At 41.8% G+C, this 21,660-nt stretch overlaps 1 protein-coding gene across 5 annotated transcripts in view; it reads left to right on the top strand.

Moving 5' to 3' along the window:
• The window catches only part of ST7 (suppression of tumorigenicity 7), a 189,938-nt gene that overhangs the window by 62,619 nt on the left and 105,659 nt on the right, over positions 1-21,660 (top strand). The window contains exon 1 of one of the 5 annotated variants that reach the window (XM_075599971.1): positions 1-234. This exon is cut by the window's left edge and continues 132 nt beyond it. The exons of the other annotated variants lie outside the window; for them this stretch is intronic. Within the exon in view, the coding sequence (XP_075456086.1) occupies positions 213-234 (22 nt within the window). The 5' untranslated portion in view covers positions 1-212. The remainder of the gene's footprint in view (positions 235-21,660) is intronic. 5 annotated transcript variants of the gene reach the window in all.

The raw sequence follows: 21,660 nt of genomic DNA, 5'->3' as shown, positions 1-21,660 counted from the left end.
AAGCAGCTCATGATTTTTTCTTTCCTTGAGGACCTTTCTTTCTGTCTCAGTGAAAGTGGTCTGCAGCCTTCAGCTTTGGAGAAGGGTATCTGGCAGCTGGATAGCCGGGACTGCATTGTGTGGCTTCATGACCCCTGCTGTGTAGAAGCCTCAGTACCTTCCCTCGCTCATCTCTCTCTTTCTAATTTATATACCCGTGTCTGAGGCCAGCCATGTTTGGTACCGAATCTTCATGTAAGTAAATCAGATGAATTATTGTGCGTATTTATGTTTTTGCATTTAAGAAATGTTCACTTCCAGCGCTCATCTTGCTGTATGTTCAGCTTGTGATTTCTCTCTCTGTTACAGAGAGACTGATATTGGTCCTACATTTCTGTTTTGTGTGCATGCATCTTTCAGACAGTCGGGCAGCTAGTGTTCTTAGGCTTGCTTTATTGCGGCTGCCAGCAGAGCAAGTAAAAAGCCTCCAGCTTCCCTTTATTGTATTAACGGATAGAATGAGCTTTGTCGTCGATTCTATGGAACCCCTCTGTGCTGGAGGCACCAACGACACATTGCTCTAGGATGTTACTGGCACCTTGATTACGTGAAGGGTTAAAGGATGTTGAGCACGCTACAGAATTTATAGTTGAAATAACAAGGTTGATTAGGATATCTCCTATCCAATGCTTACCTGTCAAGCAATCGCAATCAGGCATGCTAAAATACAGCTAAAGCTATTCATACCTATTAGCTGTAGACGCTCACTATTGTTTAGGATTAACTGACATTCGCTTCCATTAGTGGTTAAAGATGACAGTGGCTTTTCTATTTCTACAGATCATATTGCACCAGCATCCTTTTTTTAACCTTTTCCTTTTGAAAAGGACAGCAATCTGACCAAAGCAACACAGATTTGGAATAATCTGATCAATGTATTCCATGTTGTGTATGGTGTATATATCTGAATTCCTGGGAATTGTACTATAGTGAGAATTTGTTGGAAGGGGACACATTTAAAGGTCCTGTTTAGGAGTATATTTGGAGCGGTAACCACAAATACAGAGACAGGGAGACACCCTTCTGCATACTCCATTTACAAGCATGTACAAATGTAGAGCGAGAATGGATACACGTGCTCACTTTTATCCAGTTTTGTTACAGTATATGTATTATTTGCACAGATTGCAAAATAAAGCATTTTAGATGGATGTATAGTTGACTTCTAGATCCAGTCACATAAATGTATGCGTCTTTGATTCTTTTCAGGACTGGGACTATAGAGGAATGATATATATTAAATGCTCAGGTTTTAACGTATTGTCTGCATTGCATACACTAATTAGTTGATTAACATTTAACTTCAAAGCATTGTGATAAAGTATTGTTTGCATCATATTCAAATTGGTACACCTGGTGTGCTAGGTAGCAACACCACATCCAGCTACACTGCCTACGCAAGATATGGAAGTTGTTGATCGTTAAATTATAGATTGATATTTTACTTGGCAGTAACAATTTTGATTGGCCATACATTATTGGGCACGGGGTAGGTTCCGTTTATGCCCCCACCATGATCTTGTTGCACATGTGTCCATGGACTAGATGTGTCCGCATTGAAGTTTGCACATGACCTGAGGTTACCGCCGGTTTCTGATTTAAAGCACCGATTCAGTCAGTGCTAGATTTTAAACTTGGCTGGGAAATGTAAAAATATGATATAGATGTAACTGTCCCCAGGAAAACAAAATTCTTATCCAAGTCAGAAGACCTGTTAAGTCTCACGCAACTGCAGTGAGTCAAGCTAGTCACATTTGTATTATTTTCCCATATACATCATTTATGCTCATTGACTCTCCGTCAACTCTCAAACTCAAGTATTTTTTTTTTGGGGGGGGGGGGTCCAGAAACCCAATATATCACTTGCTATATTTGCCACCGGAGCCGTACAACTATGGATCAGGTTTTTAAATATCCAATGGTTTATACCAGTGGTGTTCAACTCCAGTTTTCAAGACACCCTCAAGAGGTCAGGTTTTAAGGATATTCCTGCTTCAGCACAGATGGCTCAGTCTTTGAGGCATTAATTGAGCCACCTGTGCTGAAGCTCCGGATATCCTTAAAAGCTGACCTGTTTGGGGGTCTTAAAGACTGGAGTTGAGCCCCACTGGTTTATATAAACCCTTTTCCAGAGGGACGAGCAATGCTTTGATGGCCTGCAGAGCAATCTGTTACTAGCCCCTCTGGCAGGAAAAGGTGTTAAACTGCAGGAGCTGAAACTGCCCTTTTCTCATGATCCAAATAGCAGCCCTACTACCACCTTCATGGAATCCTGTTCTTTCTTTACTTGCCTCACCCTCCATATAAAATCCATCAGCAGAAGGGGACATTGTGACAATCAGCTTTTTGTCATGGACAAAATGACAGCTTGCATGGCAGCCCAAAAGGGCCTGCACGGTTTTATGGAGCATGGCGCTGAGTCTGCCATGCAATGTATTGCATATCCCTTTTGGCAGGAGCAGGTTTTTAAAATGTCTGCAAAAAAATCTTCTGGCTGCAGGATTTGTTTCACAGCGAGGGACGCTGCAATGAAATTAGCACAGAGCCTTCAGGATTTCCCTGGAAGGTAAATAAATCCCTTTTGTTCATACTTGCAAACCTGGGCAGCATTTATTTTGGATTATTCTACTTGCGGGTTTCTGGTCTCCTGCTTCCCCCATTATCTTGCAAACGGGTGTCCCCTTTATCTTTTGCACATGGCTGTGTGATAAAGCCACAGACATACTATCTGCTTTGCTCTCGCTGCTTGCTGCCGTTTTTGTTTCCATAGTTACCAGATTACTAATAAAGAAAGGTGGGGAAAAAAGAGCCGGCAGAGCTCATTCTAGCGTAGCAGCGGGAGACTGGGTTAGTGGCTAAGTGCACTAATACCTGCCATTTTGATTGCATGTATTAAAGGGACAGAAGGAAATCTACTGATTAAAGTCGTGCTCAGTGTTGTGTTTAATGGAGATGACGTTTACTAATGTGTTTTTCTCTTTTGACCTTTTCCATTTTGCATTTAGAGAGCATTTGGGTCATGTTTTCTCATTTTGTAATATTCTAAAAATATAAGAGAAATTGCTTGTCAATTTCAGTGTGCTCTGTATACTACTGAATTACTTACATACACACACACATACCTACATACACACACATACCTACATACACACACACGTACAGACATACATACATACATAAGCAAATGGGGTTGAAAAAATAGATGTCCATCAAGTTCAACCTATGCTTATTTTATACGACAGATACTTATCCTACATGTGTATTATGTATTGAGACTAGGTGTATGTTCATGAGCATTTTGAGGGAAAAGTTAGTTTGCATCAGAAAAAAAGAATATGTGTATATGCCCGGTGACTTTATACTCATATATACGAGGGGAAAATGATTTTGGTCGTGGTTAACTCACAAGGCGTGTAAAAGGTGGTATGATTAAGCTAAACTAGAGGAATGTGCAGTGTAGAAGCAAAGAAGCCTAAACCACACCCTTGCACATCAAAAATCCACAGGGAAGAATTGGTCTGTAATGAGTTACCCAGATAATAATCCAGATCATCATACACTTTGTGATGGCCCAAAACTAGCCAACCAGTGTTGCAGAGCAGACAGAAATCTAAGCTATGTAGAGCGAGATATCTACATCCGGAAAGATGGTGGTGATGCTGCTATGCACATAATTTTTCAGCAATGTGCTGTGTCCAGTTCCAGATGTCCCATCTTCTGAATGGGGTGAAGAAAATTTGAGGATGAGCAAAACTACCACATTTCGAACCCTGGTATAAAGGAAGGATGGGCAATATACTGTATAGAACAAACCATTCAGATACCTATCTTTAAACAAGATTAGTATTTTAAGGTAATACAAATCGCTAGAACAAGTGCTGAAATGAGCATCTGGAAAACTTAGGGAAATGTAAAAAAAATGGGTTGTCTCTAAAAGAGCTTCTTTGGAATGGCGATACAGGTAAATACAAGGAAACACAATCAGGGAAAACATGGTTTGTAGTATGTAGGGAGATGGGCTGACTCCCTGGACCAAATGATACTAATGTGTTTGATATCTGTAATAAAATCATAGGGCAGAAGGCCCTCAATAGAATATAAATGTGTAACACCTACGGTTCTGTTAAAGCGGTGACTTATATTTTTGGATGTTCCGGGGTCGTAGTTCAAACCAGCGACCAGGATAATAACAAAATAGGCGGTGGTTGTCCACAGTATTGCATCCTTGTTGAAAAGTCGATGATTCTTTATTAGTCCATCGAGATACAAACAATGAAAACATTTTAAAATGGGTGTTGTTTCGGACCACCAAGGCCATTTGCCAACGCTGCCTGTTTTTAATTTTTGTATCCTTGATGGACTGAATCAAGAATCACCAACAAATAAGTATACATGGGAAGAATGTTGATCCAGGGATTGATCCGATTTGCCAATTCTTGGAGTCAGGAAGGAATTTATTTTTCCCCTTAATGGTGTTTTTTGTTTGCCTTCCTCTGGATCAAGAATTAAGTATACAGTAGATATAGGATAAAGTATCTGTTGTCTAAATTTAGCATAGGTTGAACTTGATGGACGCAAGTATTTTTTTCAACCTCATCTACTATGTAAATATGTAACTTTTAATCAAGAATTGGAGTAGTGTGAACACTTATTGAACAATACAGTATCTGTTTCTACATTAATCCTCTCAACATTACTATTCTTTTTTCCATAGGATCAGTTTGTTTTTTCATTATGTTTTGTGGATTTTTAACTTTTTTTAAAAATCTCTCATGAAGGTTGTAGTAGACGACTAAAGACACTTTTCAAGGGACACAAACGTACAAGGTTTATGTAACGTGGGTTTTTTGTGTGGGATATTTATGTTCAAATCCTTTTCTATTGGAGTTTTAACAAGTAAGAAACTGGTCTATCATTATCACTGCAGAGACATACTGTACATGAATGATAACAGTGGATTATATATACAATTTCTATAGACAAATTTTTTTCATAAGTTGTTTTTTTTTTTTTTTTTTTTGCCAAGATTAGAAGGCAATATTTGTAGTGTTAATGCAGCTGATCTCCTCCTTTTATTGGCATTCTGTTTTTATTTTTAACATCTGATGCTCCGTTCAGGAGAATGAAGCATTTCTTATATTAAATGACCGGGTAGGTTAAAATGTATCTCCAGTGCAGTCTAAAAGGTGTCATGGTAACCTCAGAAACTGGAGATTAAGAAAAGCATGATTTTTACCACCCAGGGGTATGAGATGAACAATATCAAAGTTATACCCTTGGAGGGGGGGTGGGAGGGTAGAAAGAGGGGAGGGGGTTGATGCTGTAGAGCAAAGCCTGAGTAGCTCAATATTTCAAAAATATAATAAATCATTATTTGAGTGTTTTGACATTCTAAGTGATCTGATCACATTGCTATGTGTGCACTGTGCAGTTTTTATCAAGGTTGTATTGCTAGATGCATCTACTAAAATGTACATATTGCAGGTTCTCATCTTTTTGGAAAGTGTCTTTAGTGGAACAGATGCATGACTCCTTAGCATGCTTCTATTTATAGCATGTTTGCTAGGAAAGGAAAGTCTGGTTGCCAAGTCTGGGCCAAATGATGTCAGGATATCATCTGACTTTTAGTGCATTTTTCCACCCTGGTAGTATCTGACCATCTTTACTAATTGTATTATTATACATGTATTTTTATACCAGGTACGCCCTGCACTTGATTAATATGGGGATACACAGTAAAAGATCACCTGGGAGATATATATTATCCGGACAAGTACTTCAGACATATGTTTTAAATGTATGTCTAAAAGTCAATACAGGTCTAGGCAATGCAGTAAGAGACGAAAAATGTTCAGTGCAAGGCTGATTGCTGTATACTGGAGTAGATTCAGGGGGTATAAAAAGGCAAAAGAAGGAAACATAGGGGATGTGGATTTAAGAGAGCTGGATAGGAATGATGGGAAGGCTACTAACAGCTGTGAGTTATTAGCGATCTGTCAGCATAAGTAGAGTAAGTGCTTTCCGTACTGCGATTGCAAGGGACTTCCATAGATAGGGCTGCATGGAAATGGGGAAAGGTCATGGAGACAGTTGAGGCAAAGAGGAGTAACGCCTTTGCACAGTGGAAGGTGCATCTATAGCAAGAGACTAGAGATGGAATGTAGAGTGAAGCAGCGCAGTGTAACACAGAACTGGGATTTTCCACCAGGGCTCCACTGGATCTTACTAGGGGTTCTCTGAGAATAATTTGTTAGCAGACACTCGGATTTACTGGCATTTGTTGTTCGGTGCAAACAGGAAGCACTGCTATAGAAGAAGGTAGTGGCGTCTTCTGCACTCAGGAACATAATTTCATAGCCCTTCTGCCATTATATAAACTCTTTTGTTGCAGCAAAAATGCCGAATGTTTCGGTGGGTTAAAGGCCCCCTTAGTCAGGTTGGATTATTTGGTAGTGCCAAACATTGTACTCTGCAAAACAAAGTATTGTATCTTTTTTCCCCCATATTTTGAAATGGCATTATTTGAAAACTTTACATGTTATACTGTACAGTTTTAATTATACATAAAAATGTAAAACACTTTTTTTCTTTTTTTTACCTATAATATAAGCTCTATCACAGCAGTAACATTTTAATGTATTGTAGGATGTGGGCTGGGTTTCACAATGTCGCTGTGCTTTAAAAAAAAAAAAAAAAAAGTGTAAAAGCTATTAAACATCTTTTCATCTAGGAAACACATACTAATACTGCCCTTTTCAATGGAAATGCAAATTAAGACTATTTAGAAGGGAAATTATTCATAGAAGGCTCCTTTTTAGTGTGATTTGTGTAGGCAAATTTGTACTGATCATAGAGAACATTGGATTATTTGCAGGTTGCGAAATCCTTTTTATTTTATATCTTTTTTTAGACCAAACTAAATGGGTTTATATGCATTATATGTGTGGGGGCTTTCAGAACCACAGAGGTCCCTTCTGAAGTTGGAGAATTCCATGCCCAATATCCATCTATAATATTGTAGTTGTCTCATAAATTATATCACAAAGACTAATATTCCCAAGTGCCAGCTGTTCTGTTTTGCTTCTATTAGTCACCCATGTCTTGATGTCAGTAAAATGAAAATATTCCCATTTAATTTGCATTTTTTTTTTTAGCTTGTTTTATACAAATGAGGACAGATGATGAAAGCCTACAGTATAATCAAGGGCAACATTTCCTACATATCCCATGGATTATTTAATGCTTTATTCATTCATTTAGTTAAACTGAAATGGGTTGAGTCTCTAGATTAGAAAGCAAGTAACAGCAGCTATTCAAATTAAAACACCATGGCGGTGAAGTATAAATAGAAGGTTTTTTGATGCATTGTACCGTTTTTCAGCTTGTCTCATATGAACGATTACTACGTGAGGCAAATTGTTAGTCAAAGAAGGTTATGCCACTTCAGACTTGAGATTTTGTTTGCTGCAAATACACTGAGGAAGTAACTCATCCTATTGTCACTCCTTAAAGTGCAAGGTGACACATGGTACACAGCTGGATACGTTGACGAAAGATAAAAACGGACGCAATTTGCGTCAGTTCTGCTCCAGATTTCATTTTATGTCCCCATAGTTTTGGATCACGTACAAGATCACTATCCCGGAATACTAATGGCGTAACGACAATTATGGTAGAACCAACAATTATTGAAATTTATGTCTATAATCAGGATGTACAGTATAGAGATTAACACGATACAAATTTAGATCAGAGCAGTAAAGGTCCGGATTATACACCTTCAGTTAAATAATAATGATGATAACCAGGCAGAGTTAAAGTGGGAAGTCAGGGATAACCTTTGGAATTGGATACTCTTCTCAAAAGGGAATGTGTCAAGATGACATTTACTCCAAGACACAGAGAACACGTTTTTTGGTCTGGATCAATTTGTCAGCACAAATGACTTGGGATCATGGGTTATTGCCCCATTAAACCTGGCAGGTGTATTTACTCTGTGTGAAAGGAAACCTGCACATCCTATTATAATATTGCACGGACTATCTAGTCCTCTAGCTCCTCCTAATCATACTTCCCAAAATGCTCACTGCTGCAAGAGGACCAACATTGGCCCAAAGCACCTTTATTCTGTACATATGGGGGGACACACACATTTGTATAAAGCAACATTGTACAGGGTGGGTATGTGAGTAAGTGCTGCTTCAAGGAAAGAATGGTGGGATCATGGTATGGCCTCCACACAGAGGTGGTGCAAACTAATACAGTAAGGGAATTCATATATTCTTATGGTAGAAATAAGACTATCCTACTGTAAATATGAAAGAAAGTCAAGGATCAGATGGGTCGGAGGTTTTAGAACAGGAACCTGGGCAGACTAGGTTGGCCAAATGGTTCTCATCGTCCAATTAAAGTCACTATGAACAGGTTGGAAGAATCCTGGGCAGGAGGTCGCCAGGGTACCTAAAAATGAAATCCTGGTGCCTGTGTTGCAGCGCAGTGCAGCGCTGGTTGACCTGTCAGTCACCGCCATGACCTGGAATAGTGCAGCTTTCTCCCAGTGCAGCTAAACTTCGGTGGGGGCAGAGGGGAAGAGTTTGCATGTGTGAGTGTCACAATGTGTGTATCTATGACATGGACAAATCGGATTAATCCATTCATTGTGTCTGGAAGGAATTTTCTTTTTACGTGTGAGACAAAAGTAGCACATATTTCATTTTTTTTCTTTTGCGTGTAACATTTTTAGAACCATACTCTTGTGGCCCGTCAACTCATCAAATTTTTCTGATCCGACCCGTTTTTTAAAACTGGTTGAAAATCACTTGCTTTGAAGCATGAAGTATAATACATAATACAATGTGGCATGGTTGCCTTAAAGCAGCAGTCCAAGCTTCCATTTAAATTTGTTTTAAAAATGTTTCCCCTTTAATATGCACATCAATACAACCCCCACAATAATAAGTAATTAGCTAAAATGCTGATCGATCCATTCACCTGTGATCGATCGGTGAAGATTCGGCTCAGGGTTTCACTAAATGGCTGTCAGTGCAGGAGAAGAGGACAAAAGATGCTAAATTTTATGGGGGAAGATCATGTGACCAGACAGTCACTAGATACAATTGGCGCACGGCTAGAGAGAAGGCAGGGCTCAAAAGGGGTGTGCCAGAGCCTGTTTAAGAAGAGGAAGGCTCAAATGCTTGTTACATTATAATACATTAAAATTTTCATTAAGAGTTGTTTAACAAAAAAACTAATTTGCTACAAGTATTTTCTCATAGTACAAAACCGATTTATTTAAAAAATAAAACACACATGTAAGGGTATTGCTTCGTCTGCAGCTTTAAAATCAGTATATCAATTTTGTGGCCTGATTTTTTCTTTTGCATGAAACCAGAATAGCAATTTGCCTAAAATGATTGGCCGGAGGCCTGTGAGCTTCTAGGATCCAGTAACAGCCTGAAACCTTCAGTTTCGTACTATGGAATTGATTTTTAAGGCTGATATTATGACAATGCGACTTGGCGTTCTTTTTTTAATACGATGAGTATTTTAGTGATCTGACACACGATGCATGCTTTTTCTTATTTGTGTATGCTCATGGTAAGAAATTGTAAAGTAACACGTTTACAAAAAAGATATTATTCTGAATGATGTACTTTCTCTGTTCAATTATTAGGCTTTCTGTGTAACACGATGCTATGATTTTAAGAATACTAATTGACATGATTGATGAGAGTATAATAAAAAGGTGTCTCGCATAACCGTTGTTGTTTCATTCTACTTATACTGTTGTGGGTAATCTACACATTCTGCATTGCCATGCAGTTGTACATGTTCCCTAAATCAGACTTGCAATTCCAGAAGGACATAATTCAATACAAGATGTGACATTTTTAGGCTCTTACTGCAGACAGAATGAATAATTATGAGTGCAATGGTCATGATTCTGTTGGTGAGATTTAAAGCGTTTACTGATATCTGTGAAGAATTTTGTATATATTATTCCTAATAAAAGCAGTCATAGCCAGCACTATCCTATATTTAACTACCCTTGTCATGTCTTGTTGGTCAGTGCATCATAATGGAATACCCCCAAACATTTCTCATGTTAAAATAGGAACACGTGTGTAGCCATGTATCCTCTTGGCTACTAATCTGCCCTGCCTAACACATAAGACCTGGTACCAGTGCAGGCAGTGTTAGGGTTAATCTGGGTTCCACTGAAGTAACAACTCCCTTGAGTGGCAGGGGGGGGGGGGTCTGAGGCCTGTGTGATGCCCTATTGGGGACTTAGACCTAGGATCCTCCCCCTGGGTACAAAAGGGACTGCAGATCCAAATTTAGTGGTTGTTGGAAGTGTGGAGCCATGGCTCTGGCCACCTTCCTTCCCATCCCGCAAGTGAGTAGAATACTACCCCTTACTCCACCAGGGAGTAAGGGAGCAAAGGATAGACCTTTGGGGCCTCAAGCCCTGGGGGTTGAGTCCAGGGACCATAAGAAGAGTGTACCTGTAGTATGCTATAATGTACTGGTGTACTGTGAAGAATAAAGACCAGCTGCTGCATTTATACTCCTGCCTGTGACTGCAGTTTATCAGGGGCAGTGCCAGGGTTTTCCTGCAGTGACTGCACCAAGCACTGATGGGGCCAGCGGGGAATGGAGGCGCTGCACCCATGTACGAGATGAGAGCTCTATTTCTTGAAAGCCTGTCCTGTCTTCCCCACTAACATCGGCGGTCACTCAGCAATCCTGTAAGCCTCACAGGTTCAGCACAGCGAGAGTACAGGTAACCGTGAAATCTCCCAGATTGTGGGGGAGAACACCTGTTACATGTGTCTATTACACCCCCCGTCCCACTGATGTAAAAACCCCACCCAGCTTGTATACATCTCCACCCCTCATAAGACCCTCAGATCCTTACCCCAGGCTGCAGGCACAGCAGGTAGTGGCAGAGTGACGGGGAGCAGAGCCATCAGCAAGCGCCTTCACGCTCAGCATCGCTGATAGGCTAGCCATTTAGTGATGCCAAAGATTCTGATTGGTCCTTTTGTCAGGGGGGAACCGGTACAAGCAGCTACACTGCTTGTAGGCCAGTACAGTATGCCCCAAAACAGTACTAAACCGGTCAATAATAGTATTAGTGCTGCAATATAATGCAGAAGAGCATAATCTTTCTGACCAATGGCTTGTTTCTTTGTACCCAATTTATATGGGTGTTGTAAAATGCCATGACTTTCCTTTAAACATACATCAGAAACAATATCAGAATTTAAACATTTGTTCAAATAAAGGTTTTATTATGTAATTAATTAGATGGTGTTCCACAGCATTTAATTTCAAATGGAAACACAAAGTTAAAACCCTATTTTAAAATACTTTTGCTTGACCGATTTATAAAGGTGCCAGTAACCTGCATTTATCTATTAACATGTCACTGCCATTAGTTCACTTTGGTCTTATGTGGCATTGCCCAGTTAAAGCTAACTATGCAATCAAAATGCCAAGCAATTCCTTGTTGGAAAACATAGTTCACTGCAATAGATTATAGTTACTGTACACCAGCCTGCCTCCAATATTCCGAAACATACATAAAATATGCAAATGATTCAGGAATCGCCTTACTGGTTGGTTAACTGCACTTTACAGTACCTAAATATATCAAGCCCTAGTGACTAGTTTTAGAATTATACATGAGTTCATGCACACAGCCTTTTGTTTGAAAGTGTCACTGCTCAAAGCGGCTATCCTGCAGTTCTTGTCTCGTGAATACACCTGAAATCGTCAACTTGGATCTGTGTCACTGCATGTGTGCGTTGGTCTTCCCTTCGATGCGCTTAGTTCAGTTTTTTGACTGTTAATAAAGATCCTGTCATGAAAATCTGTCTCTACCATCGCCTTTATTTCATAAATTCCTTCTCCACTACTCAGTTCACATGAATTCCTTTTCCATCTGCACCCTCTGATTCCACTCCAAAATACACCTTGCACTAAAACGCACCCCTACAAATCCTCCTCACACATCCTCTTTCTTTCCTTGCTTCTGGGGATATGTCTCCCAATCCTAGTCCCGGTCTTATTTCTACATGCTCTCGTCCTCACCTACCACATTCAACTTGTCCTCCTCGTACCTCATACCCATTCCCTGTCAACCCCCCTGTCCTCTCCCTTTCTCCTGTGCCCTCTGGAATGTACGCTCCCTTTCTAATAAGTTTTTTATGTTGTTGCTATAACTGAGACTTGGCGGCTGGAAGCTGGCCTCTCTTAGGCTGCGGCCCCGCTAGCACTAAGCGCGCTGAGCGGGCGGCGCTTGGAGCGGTTACATGCATATATATATATATATATGCATGTTCCCGCACGCGCGCAAATGTGCGGGCACACACGCTTGGCGCTTTTGTAAATAAACTTTTTATACTTTCCCGCTTGCCCAATAGCCCGCAATTGCGCCCTCCCTCCTCCTCCCCCCCCCCCCCGCTCGCGCGTTCGCAAGTTGCAGGACACCCGGCGCTCATGCTCTAAGCATGAGCGCGCTCAGCGCCAGCGGGGACTCAGCCTTATGGTGGCCTTTCTTTCTCCCACATTTTGTGCCCTGATGGCAGTGGTCTCTTCCTCTCCTCAATGAGCCGTTAAAGAACCCTTCCTATTCCTCCCTCTCTCTTTCCTTTCCCTCCTTTTGAGGCTTACACTGTCCAGCTTTTTTCTCCTCTCCCTCTGCACGTGGCAGTCATCTATCGCCCACCTATCTCTACTCATCCCGCTTCTTTCTTTCTCTCGGACTTTGAATCCTGCCTCTCTTTCTTTCTCTCGGACTTTGAATCCTGGCTCTCTTTCTTTCTCTCCTCAAACTTCCCATCTCTTCTCCTTGGGAACTTCAACTGCCATATTGACAACCTCTTTTTCTCTTGGGGTTCCTGCTTTCTCTCTCTAACATCTTCTTTTGACCTTCACCAATGGACTGCAGCCAGCAACTATAAAGATGGCACTACCTCAATCTCGTGTTCATAAAAAACTTTTTTCTCCCCGTGATTTCTGGAGGTGTAGAATATTAGGACAGTACAGAGGTGATGTCTTGGCAAATGGAATCCACATTTGCCTTGAAATAGTCAAAAAAAGACCTGAGGTTAAATGGAGGAAGAAGACCGACTGTTGTTTACTCTCAGACCACTGTCGTTCTTTTTCCTCCATTTCACCTCATGTCTTTTTTGACTATTTTTGACTTGCTCCTGCTCTAATCCCCACACTCGCACATATATTCAACTCCTCCCTCCACGCTGGTACCATTCCCACCTCCTTCAAGCATGCAACCGTTATACCCTTAAATCACAAGTTTGACTCCAGCAGTCTCTCTAATTATTGCCATGTTTCCCTCCTGCGTTTTGCCTCTAAACTTCTTGATTGCCTTGTATTCTCTCGCCTGTTCCATTTTCTTACTTCCTATTCTCTCCTAGATCTTCTCCAATCTGGTTTCCGCACTGCTCACTCCACCGAAACAACCCTCACCAAAATACAGGGTTTGGATGAGAGAGTCCCTTTGCGATGCACTCGGCCTTCACTGAGTATAAAATAATAAAGATTTAATGATAAAGTATAGATAACATATTAATAAAACCAAAGGGCCGCTTTAACAAAAACAGCTTTTTGTCACAACAAAATAACCAATGACCTCCATGCTGCCAAAGACAAAGGTCATTCCAGTCTGCTCCTATTACTAGACCTTTCTGCAGCCTTTGATAATGTGGACTACCCTCTTCTCCTTCAAACTCTCCATGTTCTTGGTATCTGTAACAAAGTTCTATCCTGGATTTCCTCTTACCTCTCCCATTGTATATTCAGTGTCTCGTTTGCCAACACCTTCTCTTCTATCGATCTCTCTTTGGGATTACCCCAAGGGTCTGTCCTATGACCTCTTCTCTTTTCTCTTTGCACAGAATCTCTCTAGGTGACCTTATCACATCTCTTGGATTCAAATATCACCTTCAAATATGCTGATGACACACATTTACCTTTTCAACCTTACACCGGCTGTACAGACCAAAATCTTTGATGGTCTCTGCTATATCATCCTGCATGGGCCTCTGCTGACTCAAAATTAACATGTCATAGATGGAGCTCCTCATACTTTCTGTCAAACCTGGCCCTACTGCCCCCTTCTACATTACTGTTGGCAGCACTATCGTATACCCAGTATCACAAGCACGCTGCCTAGGTGTCACATTTGACTCCTCCCTCACATTCTCTTCTCACATTCCCAATGTAGCTGGAACGTGTTGATTTTTTTTTCCCCTACGTAATATTGCAAAGATACACCCTTTACTCTGTCCCTCTAAAACTAACAAAGGCCCTCCTTCTCTCCCGTCTTGACTATTGTAACTTTCTTATCCCCGGCCTTCCTGCCTATTGCCTGTCTCCCCTACAATCTATCCTAAACACTACTGTTAGAATCACTTTACTCGGTCTTAAATCTTTCTCAGTGTCCCTCCTGCTGAAATCCCTCTCCTGGCTTCCAATTAAATCCTGTATTACTTACAAAATTCTCCTCCTCTCTTAAGACAATGCACTCCTCTGCCCCCCCATCCATCTCGGACCTAATTTCTCGCTACACACCTGCCCAACTCTTGGGCTCTGCCCAAGTATGTCTTCTGTCTATTCCTCATGTCTCTAAAGCCCTCTCCCGCCTGAAACCTTTCTCACTCGCTGCCCCACACCTCTGGAATTCCCTTCCCCTCAATATCCGACTAGCACCCCCTTTCTCCACCTTTTTTAAAGCTGCAGTTCAAGCAATAGCCTACATGTTTTTTTTTTTTTAAATCAGTTCTTTACTATGAGAAAATACTTGTAGCATATTTTTTTAAACACATTAATGTATTCTAATGTAACAAGCATTTTTGTTTCTATAGCAACCATTTACAGTCTCATACCCTTCCTCTTCTGAAACAAGCTCTGGCACTAGTGATGGTACCCGGCGTTACCTGGCCGCTTTTAAGCTACCCAGAAATTACCCAGACCCGGCAGCTGGAAAGTGGACCCGGCGCCGGGTATCCGGGTAATGTCAGAGTAGATGAAAAGTATCACTTGCTTACCTGCTGGAAGCCCGCGACAACATCTGAACAGGTAAGCAGAGGTGCGGGGGGCAGCCGGCTGTCCAATAGGAAAGCTTCTTAAGCTTTCTTACCTGTTAAGATGTCGCTGCGGGCTCCTCCAACCCAGGTACGTTTCCTCCACCCCCAGGTAAGTGAAAAAACGGGTAATCGGGTAATCGGATATCCGGCCGGGTACAAGGTGCCAAATCCTCCGGGTACCCCTTACCCGGTTTAAAAAAAATGTAGGACCCGGTCCAACACTATCTGGCACACATCCCTGTTTGAACCGTGCCCCCTCTCTAACAGTGCACCAATTGTATCTAGTGACTGCCTGGTCACATACTCTTCCACACACAAGTTTGCATCTTGGGTACTCTTCTGCAGCACTGACAGTGATTTAATGAACCCCCGAGCCAATCTTCGCCAATCGATCACAGGTGAACGGATTGATCGGCAATTTAGCTAATCAGCACTTGTCAATGTGCAGATGGTATTGATGCACTTTTTGAATGAGAAAAAAAATTACAGCTTGAACTGCTGCTTCAAGACCATCTTAAAACGCACCTCTTTAACGAAGCATATGGGTAACTCGATGGCTGATACTATTCATCTCATGCATTGACCTTGGCCCCTTGCAGACGCACTTACCAGAACAACTTCCTACTGTGTCTGTAAGTTCTTCCTACTTGCCACTTAGATTGTAAGCTCTGCGGGGCAGGGACTCCTTTTCCTAATGTTACTTTTATGTCTGAAGAACTTATTCCTGCTTTGTTTATGCCCATACAGTATTCTGAAGTGGGGGGGGGGGGGGGGCAGGTATATTTTCTTTGGTCATTAGCCTCTTTCAGAGAGAGACAGGCTGCCCTCTATTGCATCTATTGTGATATACGGCTGGAACTGTAACATCATTTGGCTTTTTTCCTTAAAGCCTTCATCTCGCAGAGCAACATGTGTTGGATTTGCAACACGTCACTACTTACGAATGTAATCCAGTAACCTGTCTACCATTGTAAAATGTTTGTTTCATGTATTTTTGTCCTACTCTTTGGCTGCCAGAGGTACCAGTAAAGCTCTATACTGCTAGCCCAGTAAAGCTTATTTTGAGCACCTTGTAGCTATTAACATTTTTGTAAATAAAACTTCTGAGTACTTGTCCACATCTGGGACTGCTTTACACTACCGACACACTTTATTGAAGTGTGGTCGGTACCGCAAGCCGGGAAATCTCCCGGCTTGCTAGTGGCCGCCCCTCGCGCGGTCACGCGTCATCGGGAGCGTGCGCCCCCTGCACGCGTGTCCAGGGGCTCCCCGAGGGAGCCCTGGTGTCCCGCGATCGCGGGACAGCGGCAGGGGGTTCCGGGGGACCCGGCGGACCCGGCAGCGGTAGGGAGAGCGCCCCGATCGGAGGGCGCTCTTCCGCTGCTTCGGCGCGCGCCCGTCACACTCGGGCGCGCGCCAGGCTACTGCTGCGGCACAGAACGGGCAAATGCTCGAATAAACTGTGCCGCAGCAGTACTAAGAAGAATTACCCACGTGGTATCTCATTTTGTTACGTTTAATAGGTTTTTACATTTTATGTTCAGAATGGGAACGGCCTATGCCACTGAAAATATATAATGCATCCCGGTTTTATTGGTGAAGGGATTAGATGTAAATGAGCTAAGAATGCTTCAGAGATTCCTAAATTCCAATGATTCACAACGCTGACCAGATTTTACTTACATGGCAAGGAAAATATTCTACCCACTATTTCTCTGAAATAGGAAAGTGTTTGGAAATTTTTGTTCCAGAATGTATTGGATGAGGATGAAAATTAAGAGTAAAGACTATTTCCAAGAGAAAACGAGTTTGAATGGTTCAAATGGAACTGGTGCTATAAACAGCCTGTAATTAATTGTCCGGTAATTACTATTATTTTTTTTTTAGCTTTTTTGCTGTTTCTTTTCTTCAGTGAGACTTAATGCTAAGAGTTTGCGGTATTGGGCTGTGCTCATACACTCCGCTTGCTTGCGAGAGTGTGAACTCTTGCTGCAGTAGCACACGCGATCTGTGTGCATAGTGTAGGAGGCTATTATGGGTTGTTGCGGGGGCGCAGCCATAACCTCACGGAGCTGGTTCGATGTGATTGGTCGAACTGCTCACGTGACGCGGCTGCCGCTTGAAAAAACAAAATTCTTGTCTTTTCAAAACGCAGTCGCTCTGTCGTGCACTAGGAGTGGCTTCAAGGGATCCTGCACTTTGTGCTTGGTGCACGCGCAAAAGCACCAACGCACATAGTATGATCTCTGCCTTCGGTTGCAAACAGTAATCTTGAGTTACAAAGTAGAACTGTGACTTGCTTTTCATAGGGCAGAATGAGTACGGGACGTGCTGGACATCAAGCATTTTTACCCGTGACGTTCTCTTGTAATACTTTGTGTCACGAACGGCATACCTGTGAACCACGTGACTTGTATAGGTGACGAGGGTTAATACCCTGCGTTTCTCCCCTGCAGGGTCCCTCAAATTTTTATTTTATATCTGATTCCTTCCTAAAGATGTCTTTGGAACATGAAATACGAGAATTCACGTCTGGCATCAGAACACACCTTGTTAAATTCTAAATTCATTTTCCAAATGCTGGGTTTTTATCCTAAAAATCCTCTGCTTTTAAAAGAGGGATACGTTCAACTTCTGGGTGTGTCCTTAACCCCTCTTCAATTTCCAGTGACATCTTTATGGCTTGAAAAGAAAAAATAGCTTTCCTTTTTAATCAAAATGTAGAAAATACTCCATAACTTTATTTCTATCACATCTGGAACTTTCACTGTCATTGGTATTAAATTACACAAGTGGATATCCAACTTGATGGGGTTAAATACTACATATGAGTGCTACGGGTATCTGACCTTTGCACCATCACAATCATGAATTGTTTGACATTGTAAAATTCTTGATCGGACTAATTAAACAAAGATATATTTGTAATTCATTTGAAACATTGTCATATCCGCAGTCTCTTGTTATTTTTAATACATTTACACTGATGTGGAATATCTCCCTGGCCACAGCCTCTGGCTTTCCCCAGAACAGAGGAATTCCTTTTTCAGATGTAGCAAGACTTATTGTTCTTCGGGCAGCAGACAAAAATGCGAAAAACCGGGGCCCAATCACGGCTACAGAAACAGCAAGTTTTGCAGCCCGGAAGTTGCAACCCTGCGGGGGGGTCCATGCTTTTAAATGTGACCCCCGCATCGTTAATCCTTTGCTTGATAGGCCATTTGCTGTGAGTGAATACCAGTACTTACTGTCACGGGAGACCAGGCAATTTATACCTTTTTACCAGGATCATGCATTCAGCAAAACAAGTTAATGAAATAAATTGTAAATTTATTCACAAGAAAAGGCATACACAAACTACAGCACAAAGACACACTTACTTGGGAGTTGGGGTAACAACCTAGACTCTCTTAGGTGCAGGGAATCCTAACCCTGATAACAGTTGCAAAAACAGGACATAAAATATTCCAGGCAGTTTCGCTGAAGCAGCCCTTTCTTGCTGGTGACTTGAAACTGGAAACTTAGAATCTGAGAATCTTAGAGGACTGGAGAACTAACTATCTGATGGGCATAGGTTTTTTTTTAATACTTCTGAGTTTCATTCACAAAATACTATAGCCCAATCCAAAGCGTGAGAAATTTATCCGCAGCCACTCCGAGCAGGGCTCATCTGGCTGCTTGTCAGAGGCAGGGGGCATGTTGAGCTAGCTTGAAATAAACAGATGGGCGGGAAATATGAATCAGCCAATGGGAAATGTGCCCACCAGCAGCATCTTCCCCCCAGCTAACCCATTGTCGGCTCCACTAAGTCTGGTGGGGCAAATTGAAATGCAACGAGCATCCATTGATCCCAGGACGTGGCTACTTGAGTCCTTCCCTCCTATCTAAATGGTCTTGACACCTCAGCCATCCTCTGGGGCTTTCATCTCCAGATGTCCTGCCAGACCTTCTGGCACCAATTGGTAGCCCCAGTTGCCTGTCAGAGCATTGGTTCTGAAAGTCCCAGCTCATTTCTGTGCACAAGCATATATGTTTTAAAACACACAATTTAATAAAATATACTTTAAAAATATCCTAAGTTTTGCTGGTATGGGGAATGGAATAAAAAACAGCACTTTATTTTTTACTAGCCATATTCCCCACACGCTATAAAATAAACTTAGGACTGGACTTTACAAGCCCCCTCACAACCTTATAGATGGTTGGAGTACCCCCAGAACCTCTCAAAGCAGGTTCTGGATTACCTGCACAGTAACTGGGTATCCTCCGTAACCTGGGGACCCCTTATAGTTACAGGGATACTTTACATCCCTTTGCACCATTTACCTTTCTGGGCTGTGCTGAAGCGGGGAACCCTAGTGGTGAGTCACGCAAGCATTTTCAAGGGGAGATATTACGAGACACTGTGTCTACATGCATCCTGACTCCTGGGTACATTTTTAGGGGAACCAGCAACTCTGGCCCCTGACTGGATAGACACATTCTGACAACACTTTCTCCGCAAATCCCCCTTGAAACTCATACCACAGCAATCCCAGCTTGCTGGCATCCCTGGAAAGGTAAAAACACAATAATTATTTATTGTCGCATAATTACAGGTAATACTTTTACAACAGTTGAGTCCAACAGCTGACACTCCTGAACCCCAACACATGGATCAGAGGTAACCAAACGAGCTTAACCTTTATTAGTGAGCCTGGTTACCTCTTCACCGTCACACTTACCTTTTAGATGAGCGTTGCAGATGTCTCTGTCCCATCTGCAGCCATCTCTTCATCGCTCAGTCTGCAGCCATCTCCCCTCAGTGCTGAACGTAATATTCAGGGATGTATTTCCTCCCCCTGGATGACGTAAATGTCTGTATATGGGTCTCTACATCATGAGGGGGATGGCCATATTCGGTCATCTACACAATCAAGGGGGTTGGACAGGTCACGTAACACTGTCCAGCCCCTTAATGATGTAGATGACCAAATATGGCCATATTACACGCCGTCATGATGTAGAAACCCATATAAGAGCATCTACGTTATCCAGGCTGAAGGAAATGCAGCCCTGCATCTTACCTTCAGCGCTGCAGGGACATGTCTGCAGACAGCGGCGCGTCTCATCTCATCTAAAAGATGAGTACTGGTATTCCCTCGCTGCAGATGGCCCAAAAGGAGTAACTCTGTATGGTCCCATTCAGAAGCATGGAACGCTGCAGAGATAATCTTCCTGAGCAGCTTACTGTTCTCAGGGCCGTGAGGCACACCGGAACAGTCAATGTTGCGGCACCGCTACATCTGTAAGTTACATTAAAATGGGTTTTGCTTATTTCTCCAAACAGTTGTGACTCTAGGTTTCAATCACCCCACTTTCCAAAGCCAGGTGTGTCCTCAGATAACCTCACTTATAGACAAACACAGAAAACCAGCCAGGGGTCAGGCTAGCTTGACCCAATAAGAAACAATGCATACATTTTTAAGATTTAACTTGTAACTCAAGTGAACTAATTGTGTGCCAGATTATTAAAATACTGAATATTTTCATGGCCGTATCATTTTGGAGACTTTCCCCGTTGGGCCCTCCCATGCCCCCTCGGCACTCTTGAGTGAACCTTGGATGCTCTGTATTCATGAATAAAGTCTGTATAGCATTTAAATGTGATGTGACCACTTAACAACAATAACGAATAAGGATCGCTAAGCACTGCGATTTCCCCCCCCCCCCATTTTCTTCCTTTTGTTTTTCGTCAATTTATTAAATGCAAAGGTGATTCTTGTGATTATAGACATTCTGCATGAGAAACGATATACAGTACCAGCAGCCTTTTTTAAACCACTTGCGATCTCATTTAAAATATTTTGAAATTTTTATTGAGGTGAATGAGAAAAAGGAACTTGCATATTCATATTAAATTCTGAAGCTGTATTTATGTTCCCCGGACTAACCTATACCTACTGGTGTTCCTGGTGTGTACCCGTGAGGGTTCTTGAAATCAGATTACCAATCCCAGAAGAGCATCATTTAAAAGACGAGCTGACATTTTCACCTTCCCAATAGAGACCAAATGAATTATTATGGATACAAAATACTGTGCTAATGGCTCAGGTGGTGAGGCGGAAAAAGCCTACTGTGGTCTCCGGAGGACAGAGCATGTTAGCATTTGGATGTTTCTTATAGTGGAAGCAGTCAAACCCTGCATTATCCTTTTATTTGTTTTTATTGTGTATTTGGAGGTTCCTTGTTCCTTGCATGGTAATTGAAATTACAGCATGTTAAAATATTCTGCATATAATACACTTCCACAGCCTTGCTTAGATCGTTAATAACTTTACTTGGATTATAGAAATGCATTAAGAATGATTTTTAAAGCTAAGCCAATTTTTTTTAAACATTGTTGTACTGTTGTAGACATCTGTGTAATGTCAGTCCAGAAGGTGGTGCACTGAAGATTAATTAACCATATCATAGTCCATATGCTGCCTAAAAAGTCGGCTGATTTTCTTGTGAAATCAGAGAAAAG

This window comes from Ascaphus truei, chromosome 5, assembly GCF_040206685.1.
Source record: "Ascaphus truei isolate aAscTru1 chromosome 5, aAscTru1.hap1, whole genome shotgun sequence".
Lineage (NCBI taxonomy): Eukaryota > Metazoa > Chordata > Amphibia > Anura > Ascaphidae > Ascaphus > Ascaphus truei.
This window is presented reverse-complemented; position numbering and strand designations above follow the sequence as displayed.